Source organism: Lepidochelys kempii, chromosome 11, assembly GCF_965140285.1.
Source record: "Lepidochelys kempii isolate rLepKem1 chromosome 11, rLepKem1.hap1, whole genome shotgun sequence".
Taxonomy (NCBI): domain Eukaryota; kingdom Metazoa; phylum Chordata; order Testudines; family Cheloniidae; genus Lepidochelys; species Lepidochelys kempii.
Genome location: NC_136390.1, coordinates 16,046,913 through 16,074,657, shown reverse-complemented (window position 1 = coordinate 16,074,657; position 27,745 = coordinate 16,046,913). Strand labels below are relative to the sequence as shown.

The following is a 27,745-nucleotide window of genomic DNA, read 5'->3' as shown; positions in this document are numbered from 1 at the left end:
TGGAGGAAGAGTTTCAGGAGAACCACACTGTTTAACATATTTGTGAAAAATACCATGCCCTTCAATGCTTCCAGGATCCATATTGTTTCTAAATGGGAGTATAGCTTATTTAGGTCAATATGTACAGTGTGACCTTGGGTTATTAAGCCTTGATGTATATCTCAGCATACACTAATAGCTATGTATTAAAAAGACAAGGTGCTTGAGGTAATCTCTTTTACTGGACCCACTTCTGATGGTGAAAGAGACAAGCTTTCAAGCTACACTGAGCTCTTCTTCAGGTCTTGGTATTTGTCATTCATCATCTGACAACAAGAACCTAAACTAGAAATCTACCATAGGGTCATTTTGTCCTGACAACATAAAGAAGAAACAAAATTTTACATTCCTGATATTGAGTATTACTTTGTCTAGAAAAACACACTATCCAATTCTCATACGACTAAAAACCAAATGTTTTTTAAGTCTTATGTAGGGAGAGAATTAAGGAGAGAAGTGGGGTCTAGTTCTTGGGCACAGGATTGGGAAAAAGAAGCTCCAGTGCAGAGCTGAGTGAATAACCAATTTTTTTGATTTGATGGTCAAATCAAAATACAGTCATTTTGGAAAGACTCAAAACAAAACAGTTAAACAAGAAACAAACAACAAGAAAGTTGTTGTTTCAGGTTGACCTAATAATTTTGTTCTTTCAGGCATTTTAACTGTTCTCCAAATTTTTTTCTTTTAATTAAAAAAAATTGCCATTCAAAAAACCACTGGAGGAAGAGGAGATCATGGGAATAGGGACTTCACAAGTGTCTCCCAAGTGTGTGGCCTAACCACCAGGCTGTAGAGTTTTCACACACTTTCCCCCTCTCTGGCCCAGTGATGATTTAATCCTAAGTGGACAAGCTTCAACAGGAGAGACTGAGAGACTCTGTGGCAGGATGCTGCTGGGGAAGCCTCAGCCAGCTCCTGCCACTCCAGCCCCAATCAGGGGAAATGGATTGGGGCTGGGTAGATAGCCTAGGTTTGCCTAATCACTGATTGCACCTGCTAGCCTCATTAAATAGGAGCTATAAGTCTGGGAGGAATTGAGTGAAAAGGGGGATAGGCAGGAACCTACCTACCGCTGACCCAGCCTATGTTAGGCCAAACCATTATAAATATCCTGTATATAGTAGGAAACTGGTGGTGGGAAACAGACACAAATAAAGAGTGTGGGTGTTGCACTAGCTTGGAGTGTCTCTGAGTCTGTGAGGAGCGGGACCAAGGGGCTGAATACACAGGGGTATGCCGTGAACCTCGTTACAGATCCACACCAGGATACCCCATAGCTCAGGGATTCAAGTACTTTTCTGAGAGATGGGGAAACCCAGTACACCCCTTCTCTGAATCTTTCAGAGTAGAAACTGAACCTGGATCTCCCACATCCCAGGTGAGTGCTGTAAACAGTGGTCTTTAGGGGATGATGAGTGTGATCCCTTGTGAGTCTAGCCTGGTGTGGTGTTCTTTTTTTGTTGGTTTTTGTTTTTAGATTTTTTTTTTTGGCTGAAACTACTCAGTGAATTCATGCCAAATTGGGGTGACCAAAACTGCATATTTTGATGAATAAACTGCCCAAAAAGTTTTACCCAGCTCTGCTTCTGAAGTCTAATCTCGACACTAATGCCTTCTGAGGCCTTGGCCAAGTCACTTAAGCTCTCTGCCTAAATTTACTCCTCTAACATGATACTTACATGAAAGAGGTGTTGCCTTTCCCACCATATCTCTCAACCTCTGGACTTTGAAATGAGGGATAATGACACTCAAAATTAGTGACAATGATTAAGGCTATAATTTAGTCATGGCAGTCACAGATTCTATGACTTTACTGGACCTCTGTGACTTCTTCCTCTTCAGCTGTTGACAGCTGAAGCTGGGGCTGGAGCTGGTACTCTGTGCCCCTGCCCTGCTGCAACTGGGGCTGGATGGCCGGAACCAGGACCCTGCAGCCCCTGCTCTGCGCCTCACAGGGGTTGGGGATGACTGCAGCCAAGCTGTACTCCTCTGTCCTCCAGCTCAAAGTGAGGGCTGTGTGCCTGCAGCCCAGCCCCATGGCTTCTGCTGGGGGCTGCAGTCGGGGCCCTGTGCCCCCTCGTGGTGTCCCAGGGCTGTGCACTACTCCTCCACAAACTCCTGTCCCACAGCAGTGGCCAGCTTTAGAGTGGGGTCTATGCGTTCCCGCATTGCTGTGCCCCCCGCTGCAGCAGCTGGAGCCAGGACTCTGTCCCCGCCATGGCGGTGGTCTCAATCTTTCAGTCGCCTCCGCCGCCCATGGGACTCCATTCCTCCCCCGCACTTAGCCCTGCCCCAGTTATTTTTAGTAAAGTCATGGACAGGTCACCGGCTCCGTGAATTTTTGTTTATTGCCCGTGACCTGTCCATGACTTTTATTAAAAATAACCATGACAAAACCTTAGCCTTATCAATGGAACACCACACCTTGAAATAAGGGACATAAAGAAGAACATCAAATTTTGTATTGAACATACTGTTTTATTAAACATTATATAGATGTACAAACATGCTGGACCTTATAATAGGAAAAAAAAGTCAATTTGCTCCTTATTTTTCACGTGTGCTGTGAAAATCTATTTGCTGATAGGAGATTCCTTCTGCTAGATCACTAGTGTAGTGGATCCCTCAGCACATTTTGTCAATATAACTCGACAAATCAAATGAAATTAAAAAGGATTTGAAGTTTTTCAGAAAGTTTCCAATGTGGGTGCAGGTTTCAGAGTAACAGCCGTGTTAGTCTGTATTCGCAAAAAGAAAAGGAGGACTTGTGGCACCTTAGAGACTAACCAATTTATTAGAGCATAAGCTTTCGTGAGCTACAGCTCACTTCATCAGATTCATATCATGGAAACTGCAGCAGACTTTATATATACACAGAGAATATGAAACAATACCTCCTCCCACCCCACTGTCCTGCTGGTAATAGCTTATCTAAAGTGATCATCAGGTGGGCCATTTCCAGCACAAATCCAGGTTTTCTCACCCTCCACCCCCCCACACACAAAAATTCACTCTCCTGCTGGTGATAGCCCATCCAAAGTGACAACTCTTTACACAATGTGCATGACAATCAAGTTGGGCTATTTCCTGCACAAATCCAGGTTTTCTCACATCCCCCCCACCCCCATACACACACAAACTCACTCTCCTGCTGGTAATAGCTCATCCAAACTGACCACTCTTCAAGTTTAAATCCAAGTTAAACCAGAACATCTGGGGGGGGGGAAACAAGAGGAAACAGGCTACCTTGCATAATGACTTAGCCTCTCCCAGTCTCTATTTAAGCCTAAATTAATAGTATCCAATTTGCAAATGAATTCCAATTCAGCAGTTTCTGGCTGGAGTCTGGATTTGAAGTTTTTTTGTTTTAAGATAGCGACCTTCATGTCTGTGATTGCGTGACCAGAGAGATTGAAGTGTTCTCCGACTGGTTTATGAATGTTATAATTCTTGACATCTGATTTGTGCCCATTTATTCTTTTACGTAGAGACTGTCCAGTTTGACCAATGTATATGGCAGAGGGGCATTGCTGGCATATGATGGCATATATCACATTGGTGGATGTGCAGGTATACGAGCCTCTGATAGTGTGGCTGATGTTATTAGGCCCTGTGATGGTGTCCCCTGAATAGATATGTGGGCACAATTGGCAACGGGCTTTGTTGCAAGGATAAGTTCCTGGGTTAGTGGTTCTGTTGTGTGGTATGTGGTTGTTGGTGAGTATTTGCTTCAGGTTGCGGGGCTGTCTGTAGGCAAGGACTGGCCTGTCTCCCAAGATTTGTGAGAGTGTTGGGTCATCCTTTAGGATAGGTTGTAGATCCTTAATAATGCGTTGGAGGGGTTTTAGTTGGGGGCTGAAGGTGACGGCTAGTGGCGTTCTGTTATTTTCTTTGTTCGGCCTGTCCTGTAGTAGGTAACTTCTGGGAACTCTTCTGGCTCTATCAATCTGTTTCTTTACTTCTGCAGGTGGGTATTGTAGTTGTAAGAAAGCTTGACAGAGATCTTGTAGGTGTTTGTCTCTGTCTGAGGGGTTGGAGCAAATGCGGTTGTATCGCAGAGCTTGGCTGTAGACGATGGATCGTGTGGTGTGGTCAGGGTGAAAGCTGGAGGCATGCAGGTAGGAATAGCGGTCAGTAGGTTTCTGGTATAGGGTGGTGTTTATGTGACCATTGTTTATTAGCACTGTAGTGTCCAGGAAGTGGATCTCTTGTGTGGACTGGACCAGGCTGAGGTTGGTGGTGGGATGGAAATTGTTGAAATCATGGTGGAATTCCTCAAGGGCTTCTTTTCCATGGGTCCAGATGATGGAGATGTCATCAATATAGCGCAAGTAGAGTAGGGGCTTTAGGGGACGAGAGCTGAGGAAGCGTTGTTCTAAATCAGCCATAAAAATGTTGGCATACTGTGGGGCCATGCGGGTACCCATAGCAGTGCCGCTGATCTGAAGGTATACATTGTCCCCAAATGTGAAGTAGTTATGGGTAAGGACAAAGTCACAAAGTTCAGCCACCAGGTTAGCCGTGACATTATCAGGGATAGTGTTCTTGACGGCTTGTAGTCCATCTTTGTGTGGAATGTTGGTGTAGAGGGCTTCTACATCCATAGTGGCCAGGATGGTGTTATCAGGAAGATCACTGATGGATTGAAGTTTTCTCAGGAAGTCAGTGGTGTCTCGAAGGTAGCTGGGAGTGCTGGTAGCGTAGGGCCTGAGGAGGGAGTCTACATAGCCAGACAATCCTGCTGTCAGGGTGCCAATGCCTGAGATGATGGGGCGCCCAGGATTTCCAGGTTTATGGATCTTGGGTAGTAGATAGAATATCCCAGGTCGGGGTTCCAGGGGTGTGTCTGTGTGGATTTGATCTTGTGCTTTTTCAGGAAGTTTCTTGAGCAAATGCTGTAGTTTCTTTTGGTAACTCTCAGTGGGATCAGAGGGTAATGGCTTGTAGAAACTCGTGTTGGAGAGCTGCCGAGCAGCCTCTTGTTCATATTCCGACCTATTCATGATGACAACAGCACCTCCTTTGTCAGCCTTTTTGATTATGATGTCAGAGTTGTTTCTGAGGCTGTGGATGGCATTGCGTTCCGCATGGCTGAGGTTATGGGGCAAGTGATGCTGCTTTTCCACAATTTCAGCCCGTGCACGTCGGCGGAAGCACTCTATGTAGAAGTCCAGTCTGCTGTTTCGACCTTCAGGAGGAGTCCACCTAGAATCCCTCTTTCTGTAGTGTTGGTAGGGAGACCTCTGTGGATTAGTATGCTGTTCAGAGGTATTTTGGAAATATTCCTTGAGTCGGAGACGTCGAAAATAGGATTCTAGGTCAGTATGCTGTATATTTTAGACAAAATAACCATTCCAGGAACAATTCCCCTCTGGGTCTTTGCAATATCCCCCTCCCCAGAATCTGTCCCACACGTGTGCTGAATATATTCCCCAGCAGACATTCTATCTTGAGATGATAACAAACAACTGGCCCAGTGACCTTCTCCCCTGCCCCACCCTGACTGGCGCTCTCACTGACTTGCCAAAGACTCTGATGCTGTTAACAGCCTTCCTACCTAAATCCTATTTGCCGGTGCTCCTATTTTGCAAGACTGCACTGGGTGCAGAGCTTGCCAGTCACTGTCAATCCTACCTGTTTTCACCTCCCCTCCCCAGGAACTGTTGCCCTCCAGGACTTTGCAATGGCAATGCCAGACAACTTTAAAAATTGGGGCTCGATGTGGGATGTCCTTCACAATGTGGGGCAGTTGAGAGGTATGCATGCCACAGAGACTCCCTGTGTGACCTAGAAGTCTTTTAACCTCTGAATTTCAGATCCCTATATGTAAATGGGTATTATTATACTTCCTTTCTCCCATAGTTTGAGAGTCTTGTCTATTTCCGTAGTCACTAGAATGAAGAGCTTACAATCTTTACTATGTGTATGCACAGTACCTAATACAAAGGCGCTCCACTGTTGGGGCCTCTAGGTGCTACTGTAATATAAATAAGAGGATTAATAGTTTGAAATGTTGTGATCAGGAAAAGCACTATATAAAGGCTAAATGTTATTGAAGCATCTTATGTCTAAATTGCCTTTTTATTTGAAAGTGTCTCCTGCAAGTTCTGACAATAGCTGGAAAGCCATTGACTGATATTTAAAAAATATCCTTGAAAAATTGATTAAACAGTCTGAGAATTCCTGATACACTACAATTGCTCTTGAAAACTTTTGGAAAATGTACTATTATTTAAAGTGCTTAATTCAACTTTCTTCTTAATTGCATGTTGTCTCTAATTAGTGTGTTCCACTTTAGGCGTGAAGAGCTGTAATTAAGAAAAAAATAGTCTCTCCTAATCAGTCTGTCACTTTATCAAATTCTAGCACAGTCATTCCACTGTTAGATACGTTAATAGTATCTAGCTCTGCCCTGTCCTGGTTGGAGTCAAATATAGCAATTACAATTAAGCATCTTCCAAATTTAATTTTAGAACTAGGTTTCTGGATTCCCTGGTATCATAAGTCACTTCAGCCCGCACGTGTTTCTCTAGCAGCTGCAAGTGATTGTGAATCAGAATTACTTGAGGGTCTGTTGCCCTGTAAGTCCCCACAGGTGATTTAGGGCCTAAAGATGTAGATAGATGCCTAGTGCAATTTTCAGACATGGGAGTTAGCCACCTCACTTGCTTGGGCACCTTTGAATATCACACTGGTTGCCTAGCTGCATCTTCTGATGCCTAAATACCTTTGAAAATCTGGCTCAAACCACTATTATTCAAACCACGTCTGAACATACTGATTATTCTAAGTCCTCAAAGCAGGACTGGGTATCACAGGGGAACATGCTTTGACATGGATAGATCGATCTAAATTTTAAGCATAGACCAGGGCTCAACTAAGTTCAGTTCAGCTAAGATAGGACTTGGTTCATATGAGAGAGCACAAACATAGAGAAATAAAATTATGAAAAGAAAGAGTCCCCCTAATCCAAATTCTGACAATGTACTTTTGCTAGCAGCATAATGGCTCCTTTTAAAAATGCTTTCTATCCATACAGTTGAGAGAGAATCACGGACTTGTGTGATACTGACACTTCACAATGACTCTGAAAGAAAACTCTGCTATTCCGATGAATAGAGACATTGACCAGGGGAAGTAATTGTGAGACCATAATCATTCAGACAAGAACTAGCACAAAAGAGTCCTTAAAAGCTGCGAATCACGAAGGCAGCATGATGTGTGAAACTTATGGGTACTTACGCAAATGGATTATAACTATACCATACCACTTCATAAATACATTTTTTTATTCCCCATTGCTATCTAGGCCATGGAATTACTCAAAAACAGCCAGGGAGCTACAAATACCATCCTTTTTTTCAGTTTTTAAGTTGTTGTTATATTATTTTTCCTGCATCTACAGCACCGCAAAATCAGTGAAGGTAATATTTAATACCAATTACAGGACAGGCTGTATTGTGAGAAGCTCCACGTAAGACTAAAGCCTTTTATTAAAAGTATACCAGACATATCTTTTGCAACTCCAAAACAACAGCAGGAGTATACCTGTCTTTTGAAGTTTATCACCTTTCTACATGTTTATGGGCTGCAAATGGCAATGTTTAACAAAGTAGATACTTGAAGTGTTAGTGTCATGACTACATTGAAGCTAAAGTCACACTCCTTCTTGCTGGCAAAGCAAAGTACACTTCCCTCTGCCAGCCTGGCCAACTCTATCCCAGAAACATTTGCACTGAGTGAAGATAGTGATGGGGGTAAAAGTTGGGAAACTGAGTCACCAGTCCACCCAATTTAGCCTTAATAAATTTTGCTTTTATTTATACAATTTCAGATAGAATTATTGCCCATTATAGTGACTGGACATATATTTATGCCAGACAAATAATAAGACAAGACCGAAGTGGTAAGTGGGTCCAAGTTACCACATTCTGGGATACCGCTCAGATGTTCTTCCATCTTCCATGATTGCTGCCGCCACGTTTGACCCCTTGGTCTGGTCCTTCAGTATTGTTTTTCAGTTTCTGGTCTGGTGTTTCTCCAGTTTAAGCCCCCATGTTCACTAAGGTCTTTTTTACATTTCTACAGTATGGCTTACTTAATTTTTGTCCAGTTGGCTTTTAGCACATCAACCCTTTGGATTTTAGATAACCCGTACTGTACACTCAGTTATCTAATGTCTCTGTTTTTCCGGCTGGATTTGCAGTTTCTGGGTCATGTAATCTTATGTCACCTTACCCTGGGTCTTCCCAGATTTTTTTTTTTTTAATTTATCATTGCATATTTATGTTTCTCTTACTTCTTCCAACCCAAACAGGTTACCTTTGTTCTGTCAGCAATAACATTCTTTTAAACAAATCAGCAATCCTATGTAAAGGAAGAATTGGCTAAACCAGACTTATTCCAGCAAAGCTGTGACCTAAGTGTTATGTCATCTGGGCTCATTCAGTATCCATAATTACAAATAATTAAAAGTATAACTAACAAAGATTTTAATTGTACCATTTATCAAATCCTTCATTTTATATTTCAGTGTTATAAGTCAGTAAATATTGCTCTGTGCTACCCTCAATGTGTTAGAAGGTGTGGGGAGTTATGGAAAAAATGATGATTCTTCAGTGCCAATATTTCTTCTTTAAACTTGGGTTTTTCATTCAAAGTCCAGTTTTGTTTGTAAATGGTTAGAGAGAAATGGCATTAGAAATTTTCCTGTGAATGCATTTTGAGGGGTGTCTCAATTTTAGTTGTTTTTAATGATATCTATTATTAATATATTATTATTTTTATTATTTATTATGGTTCTGCTGCATGCTTTCACTCACGATTTCTCTCCAGGTGGTGAAGAGGGAACAGTATTTCTATATTTTCATTGAAAGCTTCATAAGATGATGCACCATTGTGAGAGGCTGCAATGAAATGTTTGGAATCGCCATGTACCCTTCTGCCCAGGCTAAGCCTCTTCTTACACAGTACCCACCACTTTTCCGTGAAGCATCCCCATCAAAGGAAGGGGGAAGTCAACATGTACTGCTGTAACGTCCCACTGATGGATCTTCTGCTTGGAGGGACCCTTAGTCAAGAGTTTGCATCAGTGCATGTAGACATTTTTGTATCACTGAATACTACAGCACTGTGTAAACTCAACTCAAACTGCAAAAGCCTAACTTTGACTTTGAGTAGCATCCACAAACCAGCAAAAGTTATCTTAATCTGTGAATTTTCTGTACTTGGTGAGCCAAAAACTTTAAGAAGAAACTGCTTTAGATCAATTTTAGGTTCATGGAGTTTATACGGAGCAAGTCAAATAGTGGAAACCACATGGTAACTCTCCTATATATTGGATTAGTTTAGCCCATACCACATTACCAGGAAAGTTCAGAGCACCTCATCAAAATCCATTTTCACTTGTTTTCCAAGGGAGACGTACCTCTTTTTAGTTAAGAAGCCTGTGTCAGCTGAAAAAGTTGGGCAGAGGTGCAGGGACCGAAAACCTTCTGTCCAGTAAATCAAGGGAAGTGATTATTCCCCTCTATTTGGCACTGGTGAGGCCACATCTGGAGTATTGCATCCAGTTTTGGGCCCCCCACTACAGAAAGGATGTGGACAAATTGAAGAGAGTCCAGGGGAGGGCAATGAAAATGATTAGGGGGCTCGGGCACATGACTTATGAGGAGGGGCTGAGGGAACCGGGTTTATTTATTCTGCAGAAGAGAAGAGTGAGGGGGGATTTGATAGCAGACTTCAACTACCTGAAGTGGGGGTTCCAAAGAGGATGGAGCGTGGCTGTTCTCCGTGGTGGCAGATGACAGAACAAGGACCGATGGTGTCAAGTTGCAGTGTGGGAGGTCTAGGTTGGATATTAGGATAAACTATTTTACTAGGAGGGTGGTGAAGCACTGGAATAGGTTACGTAAGGCGGTGGTGAATTCTCCATCTTCAGAGGTTTTTAAGGTCCAGCTTGACAAAGCCCTGGCTGGGATGATTTATTTGGCGTTGGTCCTGCTTTAAGCAGGGGATTGGACTAGATGACCTCCTGAGGTCTCTTCCTACCCTAATCTTCTATGATTCTATGATATGCAACTCAAACTGCAGACATTTGAGATTGTTGTGAAACGTATAAATCCAGCGCTGTTGATATCATCCAGGCAGATGATATTCTGATCTTTAGAGAAACAAGGTGGGTGGGTTAATATATTTTAATAGATCAACTTCTATTGTTGAGATACAAGCTTTTGAGCTTATGCTCTACTTCAGCTTTGTGTTAGCTTGAAAGCTTGTCTTTCTCGCCAAGTTGGACCAATAAAAGATATTACCTGATATACCTTGTCTTTCTAATATCCTGGGATCGATGTGGCTACAACAACACTGTATACAATTTTGGTCTTTATTACTTTAGGGCTAGATCCAAAAAGGTGAGTTGGACTGAGAGGTTCAACAGCTAACGTTTAGGTATCCTGCCATGCAGTGGAATACACACCAGCCCCAAGTTAGGCTCCCAATGCAGTACATGAGGAGAAATAGGTGCCTAAGAATGGGATTCACAAAAGCCAGTATGCTGAGCAGGGAGTCACCTCAGGTATTCAGTAGAAAATGTTGAGGGGAGGGGTGTTGCCTAAGCCCCATCCATCAGAGGGAGTTAAGTCCCTAACTCTGGACTGCACAAAGATGCCTGACTTGTCTCAGGATTCACTGAGACGTCAGATTCCTGACTCGTCTCAGCCATGAACTCTCTCTGGAGTTAGGTGTCCAAGTCAGATCAGTCAGTCCTTTAATGCAAAAAAATAAACCCCAAGATGGTCCCCTCTCCCCTTATATCCATAGCCATGACTGGTGGGTGGAGCCCCAGTTTGGGGAGGCTAAACCCTATCTCCCCCTTCTGTCTTCCTCCCTCCTGCGGCCCGAGGAGCCCTGGACCAGCCGAAGCCCTGAGCCTCCCCGCAACCTACTTAGAGGAGCCGCAGGCTGGCCGGAGCTCCCGAAGCCATGCCTCCCCTCCGTAGATCCCAAGCTGCCCTGCAAAAATTCAAAAGCTCTTCTCTTCTTCTCTCTTCCGGAAGAAGAACCTGAGCTTTTACTATGCCCCAAGCAGGTTCCGGGCCAGTTGAGGAGGCAGTATGTGTTATTTATCACCCTAGGGAGTCCTGGGAGATTACTAATGAATCCAGGAAGCTGAATAGCACATACTCTCTCCTCAGCTGCCCCGGAACCTACATAGGGCATAATAAAAAGTAAAAATTTTCCCTGAGCAAACCACCAAACGCACAACTGGGGTCCCACAGCAGCACCTGAGCTAGGGGAGGCTGAGCCTCCCCTGGCCTATTATACCCGCTGCCCATATCTATAGCCCAATAATTAAATCACTCACTGAGGGCAAGGGAAACCCACGTTCAGATCCCCGCTCTGCCTGACTGGGAGCAGGGACTTGAACCCAGTTCTCAGACTGTCTAGTTAAATGCTCTAACTGCCAGGCTATAGTGTATTCTTTCTCAGTGTTTCCTGTTGGAGCTGTTCATCTTTGTATAAAATATTAAATAGTCATTGGGCCAGAGGGTGTGTGACTCTCTAGCCCGGTGATTAGAGCATTCACCTGGAAGATCCAGGTTCCAGCTCCCTGCTCCTATAAGCAATTAAATATTTTATACAAAGGGGAAGTGAGTGAGATAGGTGGGGAATGCCTAGTCTGAGGATCTGCTGAGCTGCTTGGCAGTGTCAGGACTTTGCTTTGTGCATGCGCACCAGCAGAAATGTAGATACCTCGGCAATTTAGGCAGTATCCTGGAGTTTTTATATATTTGGACATAGGCACCTAAAGTTAGTTCCCTTTGTGGAACTAACCCTTAGTTTCCTGTCCTTTGTTATGATCAGATCCTATTGTTGGTTTCAAGACTGTGTGTAGTCATTACAGGGAAAGGGGGAAGTCAGAACATTAAAAGTTACTGATAATTCTAAGAAGATGATGAAAAATTCAGTTTTCTAATAAGATTTACCAAACCAAGTTACTACACTAACTCAGCATGTTAGAGCAATGCTATTGTTTCAGTATCCTGCCCAGTTTTATACATGCTTGCAAAAGAAGTTATGCCTTAAAGGCTTTCATGCACATTGATTAACAATAAAAATGGTGTAACTTAGAAGCCTTTAAAAAGAAAGCTGTGAATTGTTTCTGGTTGTGTTAATTACAAGAGAGATTGTGAGTTTATACAACTAAATAATTGCTACAGATGTGTTTTTGAATAATGTTCTGTTAATCTAAAATTATTCTCTTTTCCTAACCCATGTATCCAATTCTACTTTAAAGAAAATGGGTTTCCTAAATTATGAACCCTTAAACTTTAAACTTCAGATGAACAAAGTATCTGTGTATGAATTGAATTTAAAGAGAATTCACTTCCTGTATCTGATACCACATAAACGTATTATTTCTATTGTGGTTTGACCCTGAGCTCCATCGTAATAATCATCTTGATGGAAGATTTAGGCTGTCTCTAAAGCATAGTACGTTACAGAGATATCCTTGTAGTACTTTGGGTGGGAAGTCCAGAGTAAGGAGGAAGAGGGAGAAAAGGTCTCATATTTATTATTTTTCTACCTGTACTGGGTGTACAAAGTCACACTAGATGATAAATATCTGGAACATTATTTAACATTACTCTAGGTCTTGGTGGAGATCAGAAACATCTGGAGCATTATTGAATGTTGAGTGTAATAAAGTTGCAAAGAGGTAATGTAGAATGCTGCCAGTTGTGCCATTCTACAGGATTACAATACATAGACAAAGACAGCTTTATAGTCCGATCAGGGCCAGAGAGAGCCAGAAATTACATATGGCTCGAAAAAAAAAAATGCCAAGAATAAACTAAGCTTCCTTGCTGGAAGAAAGCCAGATGTATTTTCTGAGCTGTATTGGCAAAGGCCAACATTGTTAAATACCAAAGAAAGTAACTGCAACAGAAGGCAGTGGCTGGTGAAACTGGTTTGAGAGATTGAGGCTCATTATATAGGTATCATGGACCTACATCCCCGCTGCATAGCAAATGTTTTATACTGTACTGTCAGCGTGCAAAGCAGCCCAAGAGCCAGCATAGCAATCCACAGGAGGATTAGCCAGTGTGTTTCTTCTAGACCTTAAAATATATGGATCTGTGAATCACTCTGCCACCAGAGGTTTTCCATTATGCCATTCCCTGTGGCTAGCATAGGGGGCAAAACCATTGTGTCTCTGAGACCTCTAGTGATTGCTGTCCAGAGTAATGAGCACATCCCTACCTCCTGAATTGTACTGTTTGCTCCTCAGTCATAGTCCAGGCTCCAGTCTGGAGAGCTTGCAAACATGTGATGTTTGCCTAGAGAAGTCTTCTCTTTAATGTAACTGCTTTTCAATAATGTCTACATACATTTCTTTCAGAACTTCTAAGAAAAAAATAGTTATTTAAAAATAATACCAAAGTAGTGGGTAAATAGTCTATACAGCATCCCATGGGTTTGCGGCCAATTCCATCCTAAATTCTGCGTCCTTGAGACCACCTTGGTACCTTTTCTGGTCATGAGACCATGCTGCTTACAGACCACAAGGGCCTGGAATTTACAACACAGAATGTCTGGACCAGACCTCCAAAATGCATTCAGAGTAGAGATGAGTGGCTAACCTCTAGGGAAGTAAGCAAGGTGTATAATATAGATAATTCTTTTAAGATGCTGAACATGAAATTTTTATAAACATTCCTGACCAGGGCTAAAAGGATTTGGATGTGGTCCTTCAATCAATGCTCCATCAATCAATAAACTGTGATTGGAAAGAACCTAAATTTGGAAAGCAGCCCTGTACAAGAAAGCCATAAAGCCCCAGCATCTTTGGGTACATCTACCCAGGGATAACAGACCCATGGCTGGACAAGTTCAGCTGTCTTGATTTTACGGGGCTAAAAAATGCTGTATAGATTCTTGCAGGGTCCCGAAGTTTGGGCTCCAGCCTGAGCCCGAATGTCTATACAGCAACTTTTCAGTCCGGAGGCTGAGCCCCATGAGCCCAAGTCAGCTGACCTGGGGCATCTGTGGAATTTTTCTCGCTGCGTAGAAGTAAGCTTTATTCCTATCCTCCTCTTGTATTTTGGGATAACCTTTATATCACTTTCCCTCTGAAATACCATCCATAAGATATTTTCACTGCGGTCTTACAAGGTCTTATTTATAGGAGAATGGGACTTAACCTAGAGGGACGTTGAAGCCCTGGGCTGACTCGTGTTCTTTCTGCAGTCTGAACATGGCACCCTTGTGTCATGTCCTGTCTCGACAAGTTTTAATTTTAGAAGCTTTTATTTTTTGTAGGATCACATAGCTCTGAAGGTAACCTACACGAGTTGATGCAAACAAAACCACCAAGCACCAGGATACGATTCCTGCATATGAACCTAAAAAGGGTACATCCACAAGGTGCTGCTTTTCCTTATCCCTCATGAGACACTTACTGAGAAACTGCTGTGCTGCCATGTAATAGCTGTTTTCATGAAGCCCGTCTGACAGCAAGTTATGCCCTTTCTCCTTAGGACTTCGTTAAATTAAATGCAGACATTGACACAGCAGAAAGTTATGGATTTGGCTTTTTCATTTAACTGAGCTATTTATCAGGAAACTTCACTGGCTAGTAGAGCCATTTGAGGCCGTATCTGTTTGTTCCTCTCATAGGATTGGTCCAATCTACCCTCATCCCACCTTTTCGCAAGCCTTTACCTTGAACTTGTGGACAAATATTATCTTTCTACAGTCACAGAACTCATTTTTTAAAGAAAAACATTTCCTGGTTTAATTTATATCTATGCAGTATCTGCAGTTCACCAGCTCAGGGCCTAAAACTTACTCAAAGTCAATTTTTTTCTTTTAAATATTCTGCCTCATCTGATGCTCTGGAGAGAGGGGAAGAGTAGCTGTTAGTCCCAAAAGCCTGTTATTCCTCACATCTATGATATTTGTTTCCCCTGAGCCTGCTTACTGAAGTCCAGAGCACCACCTCTACTGGGTATCCTCTGCTGCATGGAAATACTGCAGCTGAGACTAGATATTGTATAGGGATGGGAACTTCCTTAGTGATACCAAGAAATAATAAATATTGTTGCAAATCTTGTAGAGGCAAAACCAGGCTGATGTCAGGTTTAGGATCTCGGCTAAATCTCCTTTAATTTATAATTACACATATGCCACTCACGGATATTAACAAAGTTCGACATATAATTGTTAGCACAATTTGGCCCTCAGCATACTGGACAGAAAGGTGGCTGAAAACAGTAGGGTTTTCAGTGGTTGGTGCACATTATTTTTTTAATTGGAAATTTTCCTCTTTGTAGCTGTGTTTTAATGGTGTTACTCAATTACATCCAAAGGTATACTATTAATGGATTGTATCTAGTGATAATGCAATTAAATGGATCATTGGGAGGAAAAAAGTCATTTAAAATAATGAGAATCTTTATGGTAGCGGTATGATTTAAGTGACCATTTTCTGATTTATTAGAGTTATACTGTGAAATCTATAATAGTGTTTTAAAACAGCCTTTTCAAAAGTTGATATTTTTCTTCACACTATTTTGGTATAAGAGCCTATCTAGAACCCTTGAAACCGCACCAGTCTATTCACTGTTTTTGTATGCCACTTAAGAGTTCCATGCATTTACCTAAGGAAACACTTTATAGTATCAGGGACTTTCATCCACTGACTCCCTCTTACGTTTCTCTCTCCACTGTGCATCATTTTACATCTCTCCAGCGTTGTCCTACCCAGACTAACATGACACTTTTTGACTTATGAATGAGACATGGTCTAAAAAATACTTAATTATCTCTTGTTTATGAACACTTTGAGATGAACTATGAAAAAAGCTTGTGAGGTTGTATATGGCTTTTTGCTGAATAATAATAATTTTTACTTTGTATCAAAACATTTTAGAGCCCAATCCTGGGAGGAGTTCCAAGGAAGTGCAATAGGCTAGCTGGTTAGATCTCATTTGGAGGATGAGGGCATATCCACTGTCCTGATTCGCCTCTCATTTATAATATAGTATACAATTGTATTATAATATTATTATAGTTTATAATATATGGGGGGACTGGGGCCTAATTTTGAGACCAGAATAAACATGTATAAACACAGGAGGGAAAATGGTAGGGAGAACAAGGGAAACAGTGATATAAGACACAGTTGTGTGGTCTAGTTAGTGTGTTACATGCTAATTCCAATTTAATTACAAGTAAGAATAAATGATAGACTCCTTGCATTTGGAATGCACAACCCACATTGTCTATCTGTCTGAGGTTGCGGGAACAGTGCTGGGGTTCTCCAGCCAGTACTGCTTGTTCCCTATTGTGCTAGTTGGTGCTTCTGCCTTTTACTGCTCTCAGGAAGGCCTTTGGTAGGCCATTGACTTCAGTGGAGTTACTCCTGCGCTATAGTGGCATGGAAAAAGCATCAGGTCTCTCATCTCTACATTTCTTTATATTGGTCTTTCTCTTTAAATACTGTCTTGCCTGAGAGTATTTAAAATGTTTCCTTTTTGTTATGCAACAATATTTGTTTCAACAAAGAAAGATGCTCGGAACACCATAATCTTTCTCGCCAAACAGTGTTTATAGCCCTACGTACAAAGAACTATGATAATGATTTCTAGCATCTGTTTGTTAAAGTCATTTCCTCAAAGTAGTGATATGCACAATTCACTGGGGATGACGACTCTTCTTTTTTTCCTTAGCATACATATTTTAATTGATGGTCACTTTCTTAAACAGCTATTAAGTTCCATTATCTGATGGCTGAACAAAGGTTGTATTACTTGCTTTTTATAATGACTTCCAGAAGAAAGGTCCAATAACTGGGGCCCTTATTCATGAGAATTGTCCCACTATAATCAGCATGATTTTCACATAAGCAAGAGCAATAGGATTGGGCCCCAATTTATTTCTAGAACATGATAATATTTTATATAGTATTACAAAAGGGGCTGATTGTTGGGGTAGCCTCCGAGACCTCTTCAACTCAGGTCCCCAAGAACTCAGTTCAACTCTGGTCTTATCACTCAGGTTCCTTTAATGGAATTTAATGTAATAACCCAAATTTCTGCACCCTCCCCAGAGGTGGTGGTGTGAAGCTAATGGTCCAGACTTTCCAATCAAGCCATGCACTTACAGTGGGGGCCAGGAGCAGCTTCCATATGTGTTTAACCAGTTGGGGTGAGTCAGAAGAAGCTGCAGAAAAAAAAGCTGTAGGCAGTTTGGCCTTGTGGATCTAGGTTGGTCCCTGGAAGACACTGAGTGAGCTGAGCCACCTCTTAACCCAGAGCAGAGATGCTGGGCCTAATTATTCTCCAAGAGTGGGTTGCTCTTGTGCTCTTTGTTTCTAGCCAGGCTTTAAAAATCTGGAGTCTAGTACATTTGTATCCTGATTCTGTCACTGATTTCTGCTGCGATTAGGAAAACTGATGTGCAAGACTCTGAAAATCTGCCACTATTTGGCAGTGAGGCAATGATAGCTAACCTTTTAAAGCATTGTGATTTGATATCAGGTTTGCTCAGTACAACTCTGTCTCTCCTAGTTCTTTCTGCTTGTTTAAGTGTGAAGATAATTTGTGTTTCTCCAAATTTTAAATTGCTTATATCTATTGGTGATGGTGGAGAAAAATGGTTTGTTATGCTGGAATTCAGTCTTAAGGATTCTGTCCACCAATATTGGACTCAGAGCCACATATCTGAATTTTTTTGTGGGGCATGAAGTGTGAGCTGTATGCAGTAAACACAGCAAAATGACACCTACATATTAGCAACTTTGAAGGGGTTAAACTGTGTACAACAGTGCAAAAAGTGGGATTAGCAGTCCTTATTACCACACAGGGGACCTGTGCTGGTCCATCTGTTCTGGACTGAACATTAATTGTTGGTGAAGTGTCAGAAACTGAAAATGCTGAGGTCAAATTCCCATCTCATTTAATGTGTATGCAACTTGGTTTGAATTAAGTGAATTCACTGGGGATGGCGACTCTCTTTTTTTTCTTAGCATACATATTTTATGTATTTTACATATTTCTCATTATATTCATAAAGTGAGAGTAAGATCTAGTCCAAATGTTTATATTAATAGCACAAAAAGTGACTGCTTGCCTATTGCTTTCCTCACAGTGCCCTTGCTCAGTGTTTCACAGTTGTTCAAGGCACATGTGCTAAACTGGAGTATTTAAACTGACTTCTTTCATAAGACAGGACGAGGGCAAGAAAAGGTCTTTAAATTTTTTCCGGTGCTAAACTGTGGAAAGGAAATTCCAAAAAAAATAAAAGGCAAAAATTGTGAAGGTTGGTTCAAGTAGTATGCTGTATTAATTGTTATAGGACAGAGAGAGAGTGATCTTCCTTGCATTACCTATAAATATGCTCACAGCCAACCATGTGCATTACGTTGGATCATGTCTGATGTATACGTGTGTCATAAATATAAAGGGAAGGGTAACAACCTTCCTGTATACAGTGCTATAAAATCCCTCCTGGCCAGAGGCACAAAATCCTTTTACCTGTAAACGGTTAAGAAGCTCAGGTAACCTGGCTGGCACCTGACCAAAAGGACCAATAAAGGGACAAGATACTTTCAAATCCGGGGGTGGGGGAGAAAGGGAGGTTTTGGTCTGTCTGTTCAGTGTGCTTGCTGGACACAGATCAAGGAAGCAAGCAATCCAACTCCATTAGAATTAGTAAGTACTAGTAAGGGAATGTGTTAGCTTATTTTTGTTTTGGCTTATGATTTTCTCTGTGCTGAGAGGAAGGTGTATCCCTGGTTTTCTTTTTGTAACTTTAAAGTTTGGTCCAGAGGGAAATCCTCTGTGTTTTTGAATCTGATTGCCCTGTAAGATTATCTTCCATTCTAATTTTACAGAGGTGCTTCTTTTACCTTTTTTCTTTCTAATAAAGTTCTGTTTCTTTTAGAATCTGATCGGGGTTTTTTTTTTTTAGTGTCCTAAATAAACCCAAGGTTGGTCTGTGCTCATCTTGTTTATTCTCAAGCCTCCCCAGGAAAGGGGGTGTTGGGGCTTGGGGGGATATTAAGGGGGAGTAGGAACTCCAAGTGGTCCTTTGCCTGAGTTTGTCTAAATCACTTGATGGTGTCAGCATTACCTAATCCAAGGTACAAGTGAGAATTTGTGCCTTGGGGAGTTTTTAACCAAAGCTGGTAGAAATAAGCTTAGGGGGTCTTTCATGCAGGTCCCCACGTCTGTACCCTAGAGTTCAGAGTGGAGAGGGAACCCTGACAACGTGTAACACACAAGTCAAAAGCATTGGGTGTTAGCCGACGGCCAAGGATGTTTGGTGAGGTGCCAGCTATGCCCGTTTATACCATCTGTGACTTTAACCACTAGGATGCACTGTCCCTTCGCGGCGGGCAGCCCGGGCTAGGCTGACGGATGCCCCAAGGTCCTAACCACCTGTGACTTTAACTGCTAGAGCTCAGAGCTCCTTCGCAGCGGGCAGTCAATACTGACTGACAGGTGCCCCAATGGCAGCACTAAGAGCCTCTCCACACCCGTGACTTTAACTGCTAGAGCTCAGAGCTCCTTCGCAGCAGGCAGCCAGGATTGACTGACAGGTGCCCCAAGAGTTTGCCCCGTGGAGGCGGCACAACTCAACGCTAGGCTCTTAGTACTCTCACCTAATGGCCAGGCTTTAGAGCCAAAACGGCTGAGGTTCTTTAATTGTGTTGGCTGCTTTACAGTAAACCAGAGAAAACAAGTCAGGCTTATGCATAAATGGTTACCAAAATTTATTAAGCTAGATTCTAATCATGTGGTTACAAAATTGCTAGTGCCTACTTATTTAAATGTAGAGATGTTACACACACAAACAAGTTACAAAACTGAAGCCACAATCCCAAAGAAAGAAAACAAAGTATAGAGCTCTATTTCAAAATATGTGTACACTAAAGATAGGAGATCAGGTGTGGGTGCTTCTTACCCTCCTTGCATCTCTCAATTCCAGCGGTGCCAAGCCAGGATCGGTCACTCAATTCCGCGGAAAGACGAATAAGGGACAAGGCGTAGGGACCCTCTTAGCTGCAGAAGCCTTGGGAGGCTGTCACTTATCTGACCAGCAGATAGATAGTGAAAAGTACTCAAAAATCATGGTGCTGTAGATCCCCTACTTATACCTCTGTACTCCTTTATTCTCTTTCTCCTTTCTTATGCCAAATTGGGGCTGGTCTGTCGGGGTGACGCCAGCTTTCGCAAGAGTAGTTTACACTTGCAAGGGAGAGAAACAATAAGTTTCGACTACTGGACATTTCTTTTATCAGGGTAAATATTTTCCCACCTAGGATGTTGGTGTGTGTGCATCACGCTATTTAGTAGGGGCTAAGAGCCATGTCTGTCACAGGGCCTCTGCCTGCTGTGAGCTTAATCGTTGTATCTGTTCCCAGAGGCACATTGTAGCAGTACACCTGTGCTTTCACAGCTTCAAAGGCTGTGCTGGAATATATGTTAAGTGCCCTGTTCCGGCTTCCTCCTGTGTTTCCAGCAATGCTGGTCTGAGGGGGGGGGGGGGTGGGGGTGGGGGGCTGGCTGGCTGGCTACATTGGGTTAGGACTCTTATGGACCTCAGACATTTGGGATGAGCTTGTCTGACTTGTGGAAGTATAAGGAGGACAGTATATTTATGAGTATGAGGGAAAGAGAGAACGTGACTCCTTTGAGCGACTTCTCTTATTAAAAAAGAAAAGGAGAACTTGTGGCACCTTAGAGACTAAGTATCCAGCCTATTATTTACTGTCTCACCACTAAGGGAGTTCTCCTTTGGCTTGGGCAGTAAAGGCTTCTGCTTTTGGTGCTGAAAGACCCTTCTAAGATCCCATGATGCCCATGTGATTTGTTTGTATCAAAGAATGTGGATTGTCATAACACCTTTCTTGTCTCAGATGTTTGCAAACTTGTTCAGAAACAATCTTCTGCATGTGCAAAAAAAATTAGTATTTATTTGAAGTTATAAATTACAGCAGGCTGCCTTTCTTTGCCCTGGGTGACTACCCCATTGGCTAAAACAAACAAAAGAATGCAAAAAGACTATCCATGAATAGAACCATGCCCATCCCTCAGCCTGCTCCTTCCTTAGTAGCCTGAGAAAAGACAGAGAGAAAAGATGGCTTTGCAACATGGCCAAAAGTTTAACAAATCTGGGCACTGGTGGGTCAGGGAGAGCAAATTCTAAAACCAAGGACCCCTCACCTCAGCAGTTTCCTTTCTTTTATTCCATGAATACTCCATCTCAAGTGGTTCTGCTGATCTCATCTATGACCATATGTCACAGAGAGAGACAATCTCTTAGGTGTCCAGGTCCCAAACCATTTAAGGCATTTATAATTTAAAACTGACACCTCAAGTTCTACTCAGAAGCTTACTGAAAGCCAATGAATATTATGGTGCACTGGTTTAATGTGCTCCCAAGGTGCAACTCAGTAAATAGATCACAGCATTCTGCACTTGCTTCAACTTTTAAATGCTCCCAAACTGTAATCCCTCATAGAGTGTATGATAGCAATCTAATCTTGAGGTGACAAAGGCATGGATAATTGTGATAAGGTCAATATCAGAGAGAAAAAGTCAGAACTTGTCTTGCCAGATGCAGATGGAGAAAGTGCTGTTTCATGTGGGGGAGGGAGAGACCAATACCAACCAGGTATCACCTTGATGTATTTTTCTATTCTGTAAGGCAATGATGGTGCAGTATGAAATCCTAGATGAAATAGAAACTATGCATTACTTCTGTTGACTAACTTAAAATCCCATTTGGCTAATGTTAACATGAGCTACACAGGTAACCAAAGGAGAATATATGATTACATGGAGTAGTAGTTACAGAAGCATTCATTTAATATTGTTACAAGCTACTGTTGATTATTACGAGTGACAGGAGAGCAGTTTGCAGATGAACTACTGTATAGAGGAAAAAGAACGAGGAGTACTTGTGGCACCTTAGAGACTAACAAATTTAGTCCAAGGTGCCAAAGGACTCCTCATACTTTTTGCTGATACAGACTAACACAGCTACCACTCTGAAACCTGTATAGAGGAAGAAATGCTGTTCAGTTTAAGAAGGAATACTTTGATCCTTTGGCAGTTTTGTCAATGTTTTCCATTACAAATAAGAAGTTTAACATTATACATTAAAAGCTTGTGTATTTAAACCTTTTATGGTCCATACCACTTTAGGTAGAAATACAGTAAATTGCCACACTTTATTTCTGTAATTATCTTGTAAAAGTGCCAGTTGATATTGTCCTGAAGTTTATGTTCAGCACACGTTAACACCAGTCATATTTTGGACAGCTTGCATATGCTCAATTTGATTGTCTCTTAGGGAAATAAAATTGTTTAAAAATACATCTCTATTAAAAAGATCTAAAAATTATGTACTTTGAATAATTAAATGAACTACAGAGAGGAGAAGGTTGATAATCAGCTCACGTATAGTATGATTAGAACAATCTGCAGAATCATTTCTTGTATTCATACATTTTTCCAGGATTATATGTAATTATGAAACATTTTTTTTTAATCTCTGCAGGAGCTTGGAAGTAACAGCCCTCCGCAGAGGAACTGGAAGGGAATTGCAATTGCACTGCTGGTGATTCTAGTTGTATGTTCACTCATCACTTTGTCTGTCATTCTTTTAACCCCAGGTAATCTCTCTCTCTTTTTATATATATTCTTACTGAAGACATTTTGATTCATAATGTAATTTTCAAAATGACTTATAAATATAACATTAACTCTTGTCTTTGCTCATTTTAACTTCTGGCTGCTTGAATTTCAGTATCCAAAGTAGGCACAGAGTGACCTCTATGATGCACATTTGGACCTGCCATTATACATCCACTCAAAATCCCCATTGGCTTCCGTATATGTGAAATTAATTAAAGTCATGGGTGGTTGCCTCCTGGTGTATTTTCAGATCCCTGGGTATATATAGAAAACTTTGTTTAAAATGTGCTAATACTGAACATGAAATTTTTATATCCAGCCACATCAGTGTATATGTATCTCTCACTGTCATATACACACAATAAATCAGAGAGAACTGAAGGTATTTATTTAACAACTGATTTGCAAAAATAATATTAATATGCCTATTCAGCAAGTCTGGACAATGTAAGTTCCTACACATGGATGTTTTAGTTTTGCTGCAAGTTTTCTTTATTCTAATTTATCCAAGACATATTTTTAGTGGAAGTCCTTTTTCTGTTGGGATAGCAAACATTTAAACCAGGATAGAAGCCCAGATAGAAGGCAACATTGAACATGTTGCAAAGAAAAGAAAAAATTCATTGATTTCTCCCAATCAGACAGAGATTATTTAAAATAAGTGAACTGAGATGCATATATCAGTGGTAAATATTGGTCTGAAAATATTCTGTATTGGAAATGTTATTCATTTGGTTTGTATTTGAATGTGCTTTTTAAGTTCCATAGCCTTGGAATTTGCAAACCATTGATGAAGCTATATATTTTCCTGATTAATTTTCACTCAGTTGCATTTGTATATTTTTTGCATAATTATCTAGTATACTTTATGAATCAATAATTAGATGTTACAAATTCATTTGTATATTTTAGTATTTGCTGTTTAGGTTAATTTAGCATTAATTGAATCATCACACTGGAAAGCTTAGATATGATGGACCAAATTTAAGTTAGACTCCTAACAACCCTGTTAGTCTCCCTTAGCCTGTGGTTATGTTGATGTAATTTACACACTACGGAGCTGGCAGAAAGTGTAAACAGGCTGTGAAAAATTCCTATAACTCATAACCAAGGGACAAGTAGAAGTGCTATCTGGGCAAGTAAACGAGTCAGATTATCTGGCCACTGGAAAAGGGCTACGAAGTAAGCAAAGAATGGGCTGAATGATAGCAGGCACAGAAGCTTGGAGCTGCTTCTCAGTCAGGGAGGGGGCCAGATTGTCTGGGAAGGGAGCAAAGAGGACAAGGCTGCCACTTGTGAGGAAAGGTGGCTGAACAGAGCATGCCTGAGTGCTAGACTGTGCTGCTTTCCCTGTATTATGGAGATATCCACTATGTACACCCACGGCTGGGAGGTTCGTAGCCACCACTCTCAAGAAAAAACAAAGGGTAGTGGTGGTTGGTGACTCCCTTCTGAAGGGGGATCCATCTGTAGGCCTGAGCTGGCATCCCAGGAGATGTGGTGCCTGCCAGGGACCCATATCTGAGATGTTATGGAAGGATTACTGAGGATCATCTGCACCTCAGACTATTACCCCATTCTGCTCACTCATGTGGGCAATAATGATACTGAAAAAGATATGACTCTGAGCAGATCAGAAGGAGCACAGGACTCTTGGAGTGCGGGTGAAAGAGTTGGGGGCACAGATGGTGTTCTCTTTGATCCTTCCAGTGAAGGGTAGGGGTTCCAGCAGAGAGAGACATATTCTGGAGGTAAATGCATGGCTCCACAAATATTGTTGCCAACAGGGCTTTGGTTGTCTTGACCATGAGATCCTGTTCCAAGTAGAGATGGGGTCCACTTTCAAGGAAGGGGAAAAGTATCTTCAGATACAGACTGGCAAACCTAGTAAGGTGGGCTTTAAACTACGTTTGATGGGGCAGAAGACAAATGCCAACAGATAAGTCCAAAACATGGAGACCTGGATGAAGGGTAGGAATCTGTGGGGGACATGGGAAATTGCAGTATGGACAAAGGAGAGACAAGGAGGAATATAGAGCAGAAATCTAATAATCATCTTAGAGGTCTGTATACTAGTGATTGGATGACTAATACAGTGAACATCTGTGTGAATGGGTTAGGATCTGAGGCTAAACTAGGAAAAGTTGGGCTGATCTAACCCCAGTTAGAGGGGAGCGGATTCTTCTGGGGATCAAGAAAGGTAAATTTGGGAGCATGTATGTCATGATATACCCAAAGCCACCCTAGTGACTGAAGTATATTTCTTTCTTTTCAAGGAGAGGATTTCTTGTTTGAGGGGATGGCAAAAGCTAGAAAGAATTATGCTGAAACTCAAAGCAATTAAAGTCAGTTTTGGCCCTTATGTTTGAAAACCTATTGTTAACAGTGGCAAATTTGAAGGAGTATTTCAAAGCCTTCAGAGGCAAAGATTTTTTTTAAAAAACCCTCTACAACATATGGACTAACACTATGTTATGTTGTTAGAATGTATGTCCCCCCTTACACTGGTCTTTGCCAACAGTTCAAGTCACACAAGTGAAAACCAGTATTGTTATGTCAGTTGCTATGATTTCCCTAAGAAACTTCCCAGTTTGGTGTAATTAACAGAATCTGCTCTGCAAGGATCTAGGATTGGAAAAAGAAGGATTTTATGCAGGTCAGGAATGAAGGACATAAAGAGAGCTTTGAGAGGAAGCTTGCATCACAACTGCTTGGTGTCTCGAGCCCGTGCTGTCCACACCTCATTTTCCGGAGCAAATAATTTATATTATTATTCTAATTATTTATTATTTTATAAAACTTTTAAAAACTAGTTAGGTAAACTGAGATTTTTGCTTATATGTGTTAAATACTGTAGTTGGATTAGTTGGTCTCAAGTGTCTCAAAGGCAACTGGGATGTCTAGCATTAGAAAAAAATAGACTACATCTTGTAAATCTAGAAACAGAAATAATCACTGGTCATTAGTACTTGTAGTTGGTCTAAATCTGCCTTAATAAAATGTAATCTTTTTGTAAAAATCTTCCTGTGAAATACACTTGATAGGAATTAGTATGTTTAGCGCAGTAGTGACAGTTAAGTTTCATGTTATCTCAGGATCATTCAGAATATATTGCTTCCAGTTTCTAATACCACTAGTCTGAGCAAACTACTTTGAAGATGAAGAGTGCTTTATAATCTTTTTCTTCTCATCCCAAAGTATCTTAATGGACACAGGGAGCAGTACAGTGTCACCATTTATTTCTGTCCATGGTTTGTTTCTCCATGAAGCCCAGCCTGGTCATGACCCTGCATATCATATCCCACCATTGAGTTGGTGGTTGGCCTCTAATTCTGACTGACTTTGGTTGCATGTGTGGGTTTTTTTTGGCATCCTATTACATGTTTGTCTTCTGCAGTGTCCCCACATTCTGAAACTTTTCATTTGCAGCCAGTCCTGTACCCTGATTTCACATCCTACTCTTCTTTGAACTTTGTTTGCCTTAAAATCATTCCTTCTTTACACGTTATCTTCCAAAGAACTGTCATTGTTACAGCCTTCGGCCTTCTGATGTCTGTTTCATTTAATGCAGTTGGTTTCAGACCAGAGAGTAATGCTTTTAAGTACACTGGTTTGATACATTTTCACTTTGGTACCAAATGTAATGGTGAAATTATGGATGGATAAAAACCAAATTCTGTGTAGCATTTGTATCTAAAGAACATCTCCTTTTAATCACATTCTTGGTGGAACTGGTTAAGCTTCCTAGGTATACATAAAATTGTACTTATTCTATGACTTCTTTGCTGCTGCTGCATTTCAACACTTTATCTGTTTCCCCTTTTCCAATATACAGCCACCTTATCTTACAGCAAACTTTGATTTGAACGTGTTGCTTAATTTTCCATCAATTCTGATAATACTAGAGGCTTTGTACACTTTTATAATTGTAGTTATCCTATAAGTAAACCATGTGATTTTGTGGCTTTCCATAATGTTTTTTCTCCAAACTGAATCCAATACCTTCATGTAGTTGATGAAAACAGCAAACATCTTAAATCTCCATTGTCCCTTTCTTCCATCAACTGTCAGAGCATGAATCAGCCTAATCTGAAGCAGCACTAAATCTTACCTACCACTTCCTCTAAAAGTGGCCTTAATCTGTTGACAATAACTTTCCCAGTATTTATAATAATCTTACGGCTCTATAATTATTCACATTGGTAGGATCTCTTTTTTTCTGAATTGGTACAACTATTGCCTTTAATCAGTCATTGTATCTCCTCTTGTTCCCATACTCTATTATATATTTTTTCCAAATGCTTTGAATAGTGCTTGTCCTGCCAGCTTTTAGCAGCTTATCTGTTATATTGTCTAACCCTGTAGCTTTCCCATTTTTAGCTGCCTTATTTCTCTTTCTCTTTCTCTTTCTTCTTCTGATGGTGGTTCAATGCTGGTAGCCATTCTACATTGCAAGCTGCCCTGTTCATCCAGCATGTCTAGAATGCTTGCATCTGGATGAAATACAGGGTTCAGCACTTTGTTACAATGCTCCTTCCATATTTCCAGCACCTCTTTGGCATTTGTTGTCAGTTCACCGGTAGCCTTTCTTATGATTTGCATCATTGGCCTGATTGTGTGTCCATACAGCTTAACCATTTTTTATATTGTTCTCATATCTTTTTTTCTTGATGCCTCTTCTAGTTGTTGAGCCTCTTCTTTCCAGCACTTTTGCTTGTTCAGTCTTCACTGCTTTGCACACTTTTACTTCTTCTTCTTTCCTCGCAGTCTTGGCTTGTTTACACTTTTCTTGTAATGTTCTTGTTTCATTGTTGTCCAGCTTTCCCATGTTTTCTTACGCCTTCCAATAACTTTCTCTACTGTATTTTGTACTGCTTCCTATAATATTTCCCATCTGTTCTGTAGTGACATTTCTTCATCATAAATTAATGGCCTGAAATGCCCTCCAAACCTCATCTTGTATGCTTCCCCCACAGAGCTATCCTTTGACTTAT

General features: G+C 41.2%; 1 protein-coding gene across 2 annotated transcripts in view; it reads left to right on the top strand.

Annotated features, from left to right (window-relative positions):
* DPP10 (dipeptidyl peptidase like 10) overlaps nt 1-27,745 on the top strand; it is a 451,471-nt gene that overhangs the window by 84,532 nt on the left and 339,194 nt on the right. For both annotated transcript variants that reach the window (XM_073305257.2, XM_073305256.2), the window contains exon 2: nt 22,615-22,729. In XM_073305257.2, coding sequence (XP_073161358.1) covers nt 22,615-22,729 — 115 coding nt within the window. The remainder of the gene's footprint in view (nt 1-22,614; nt 22,730-27,745) is intronic.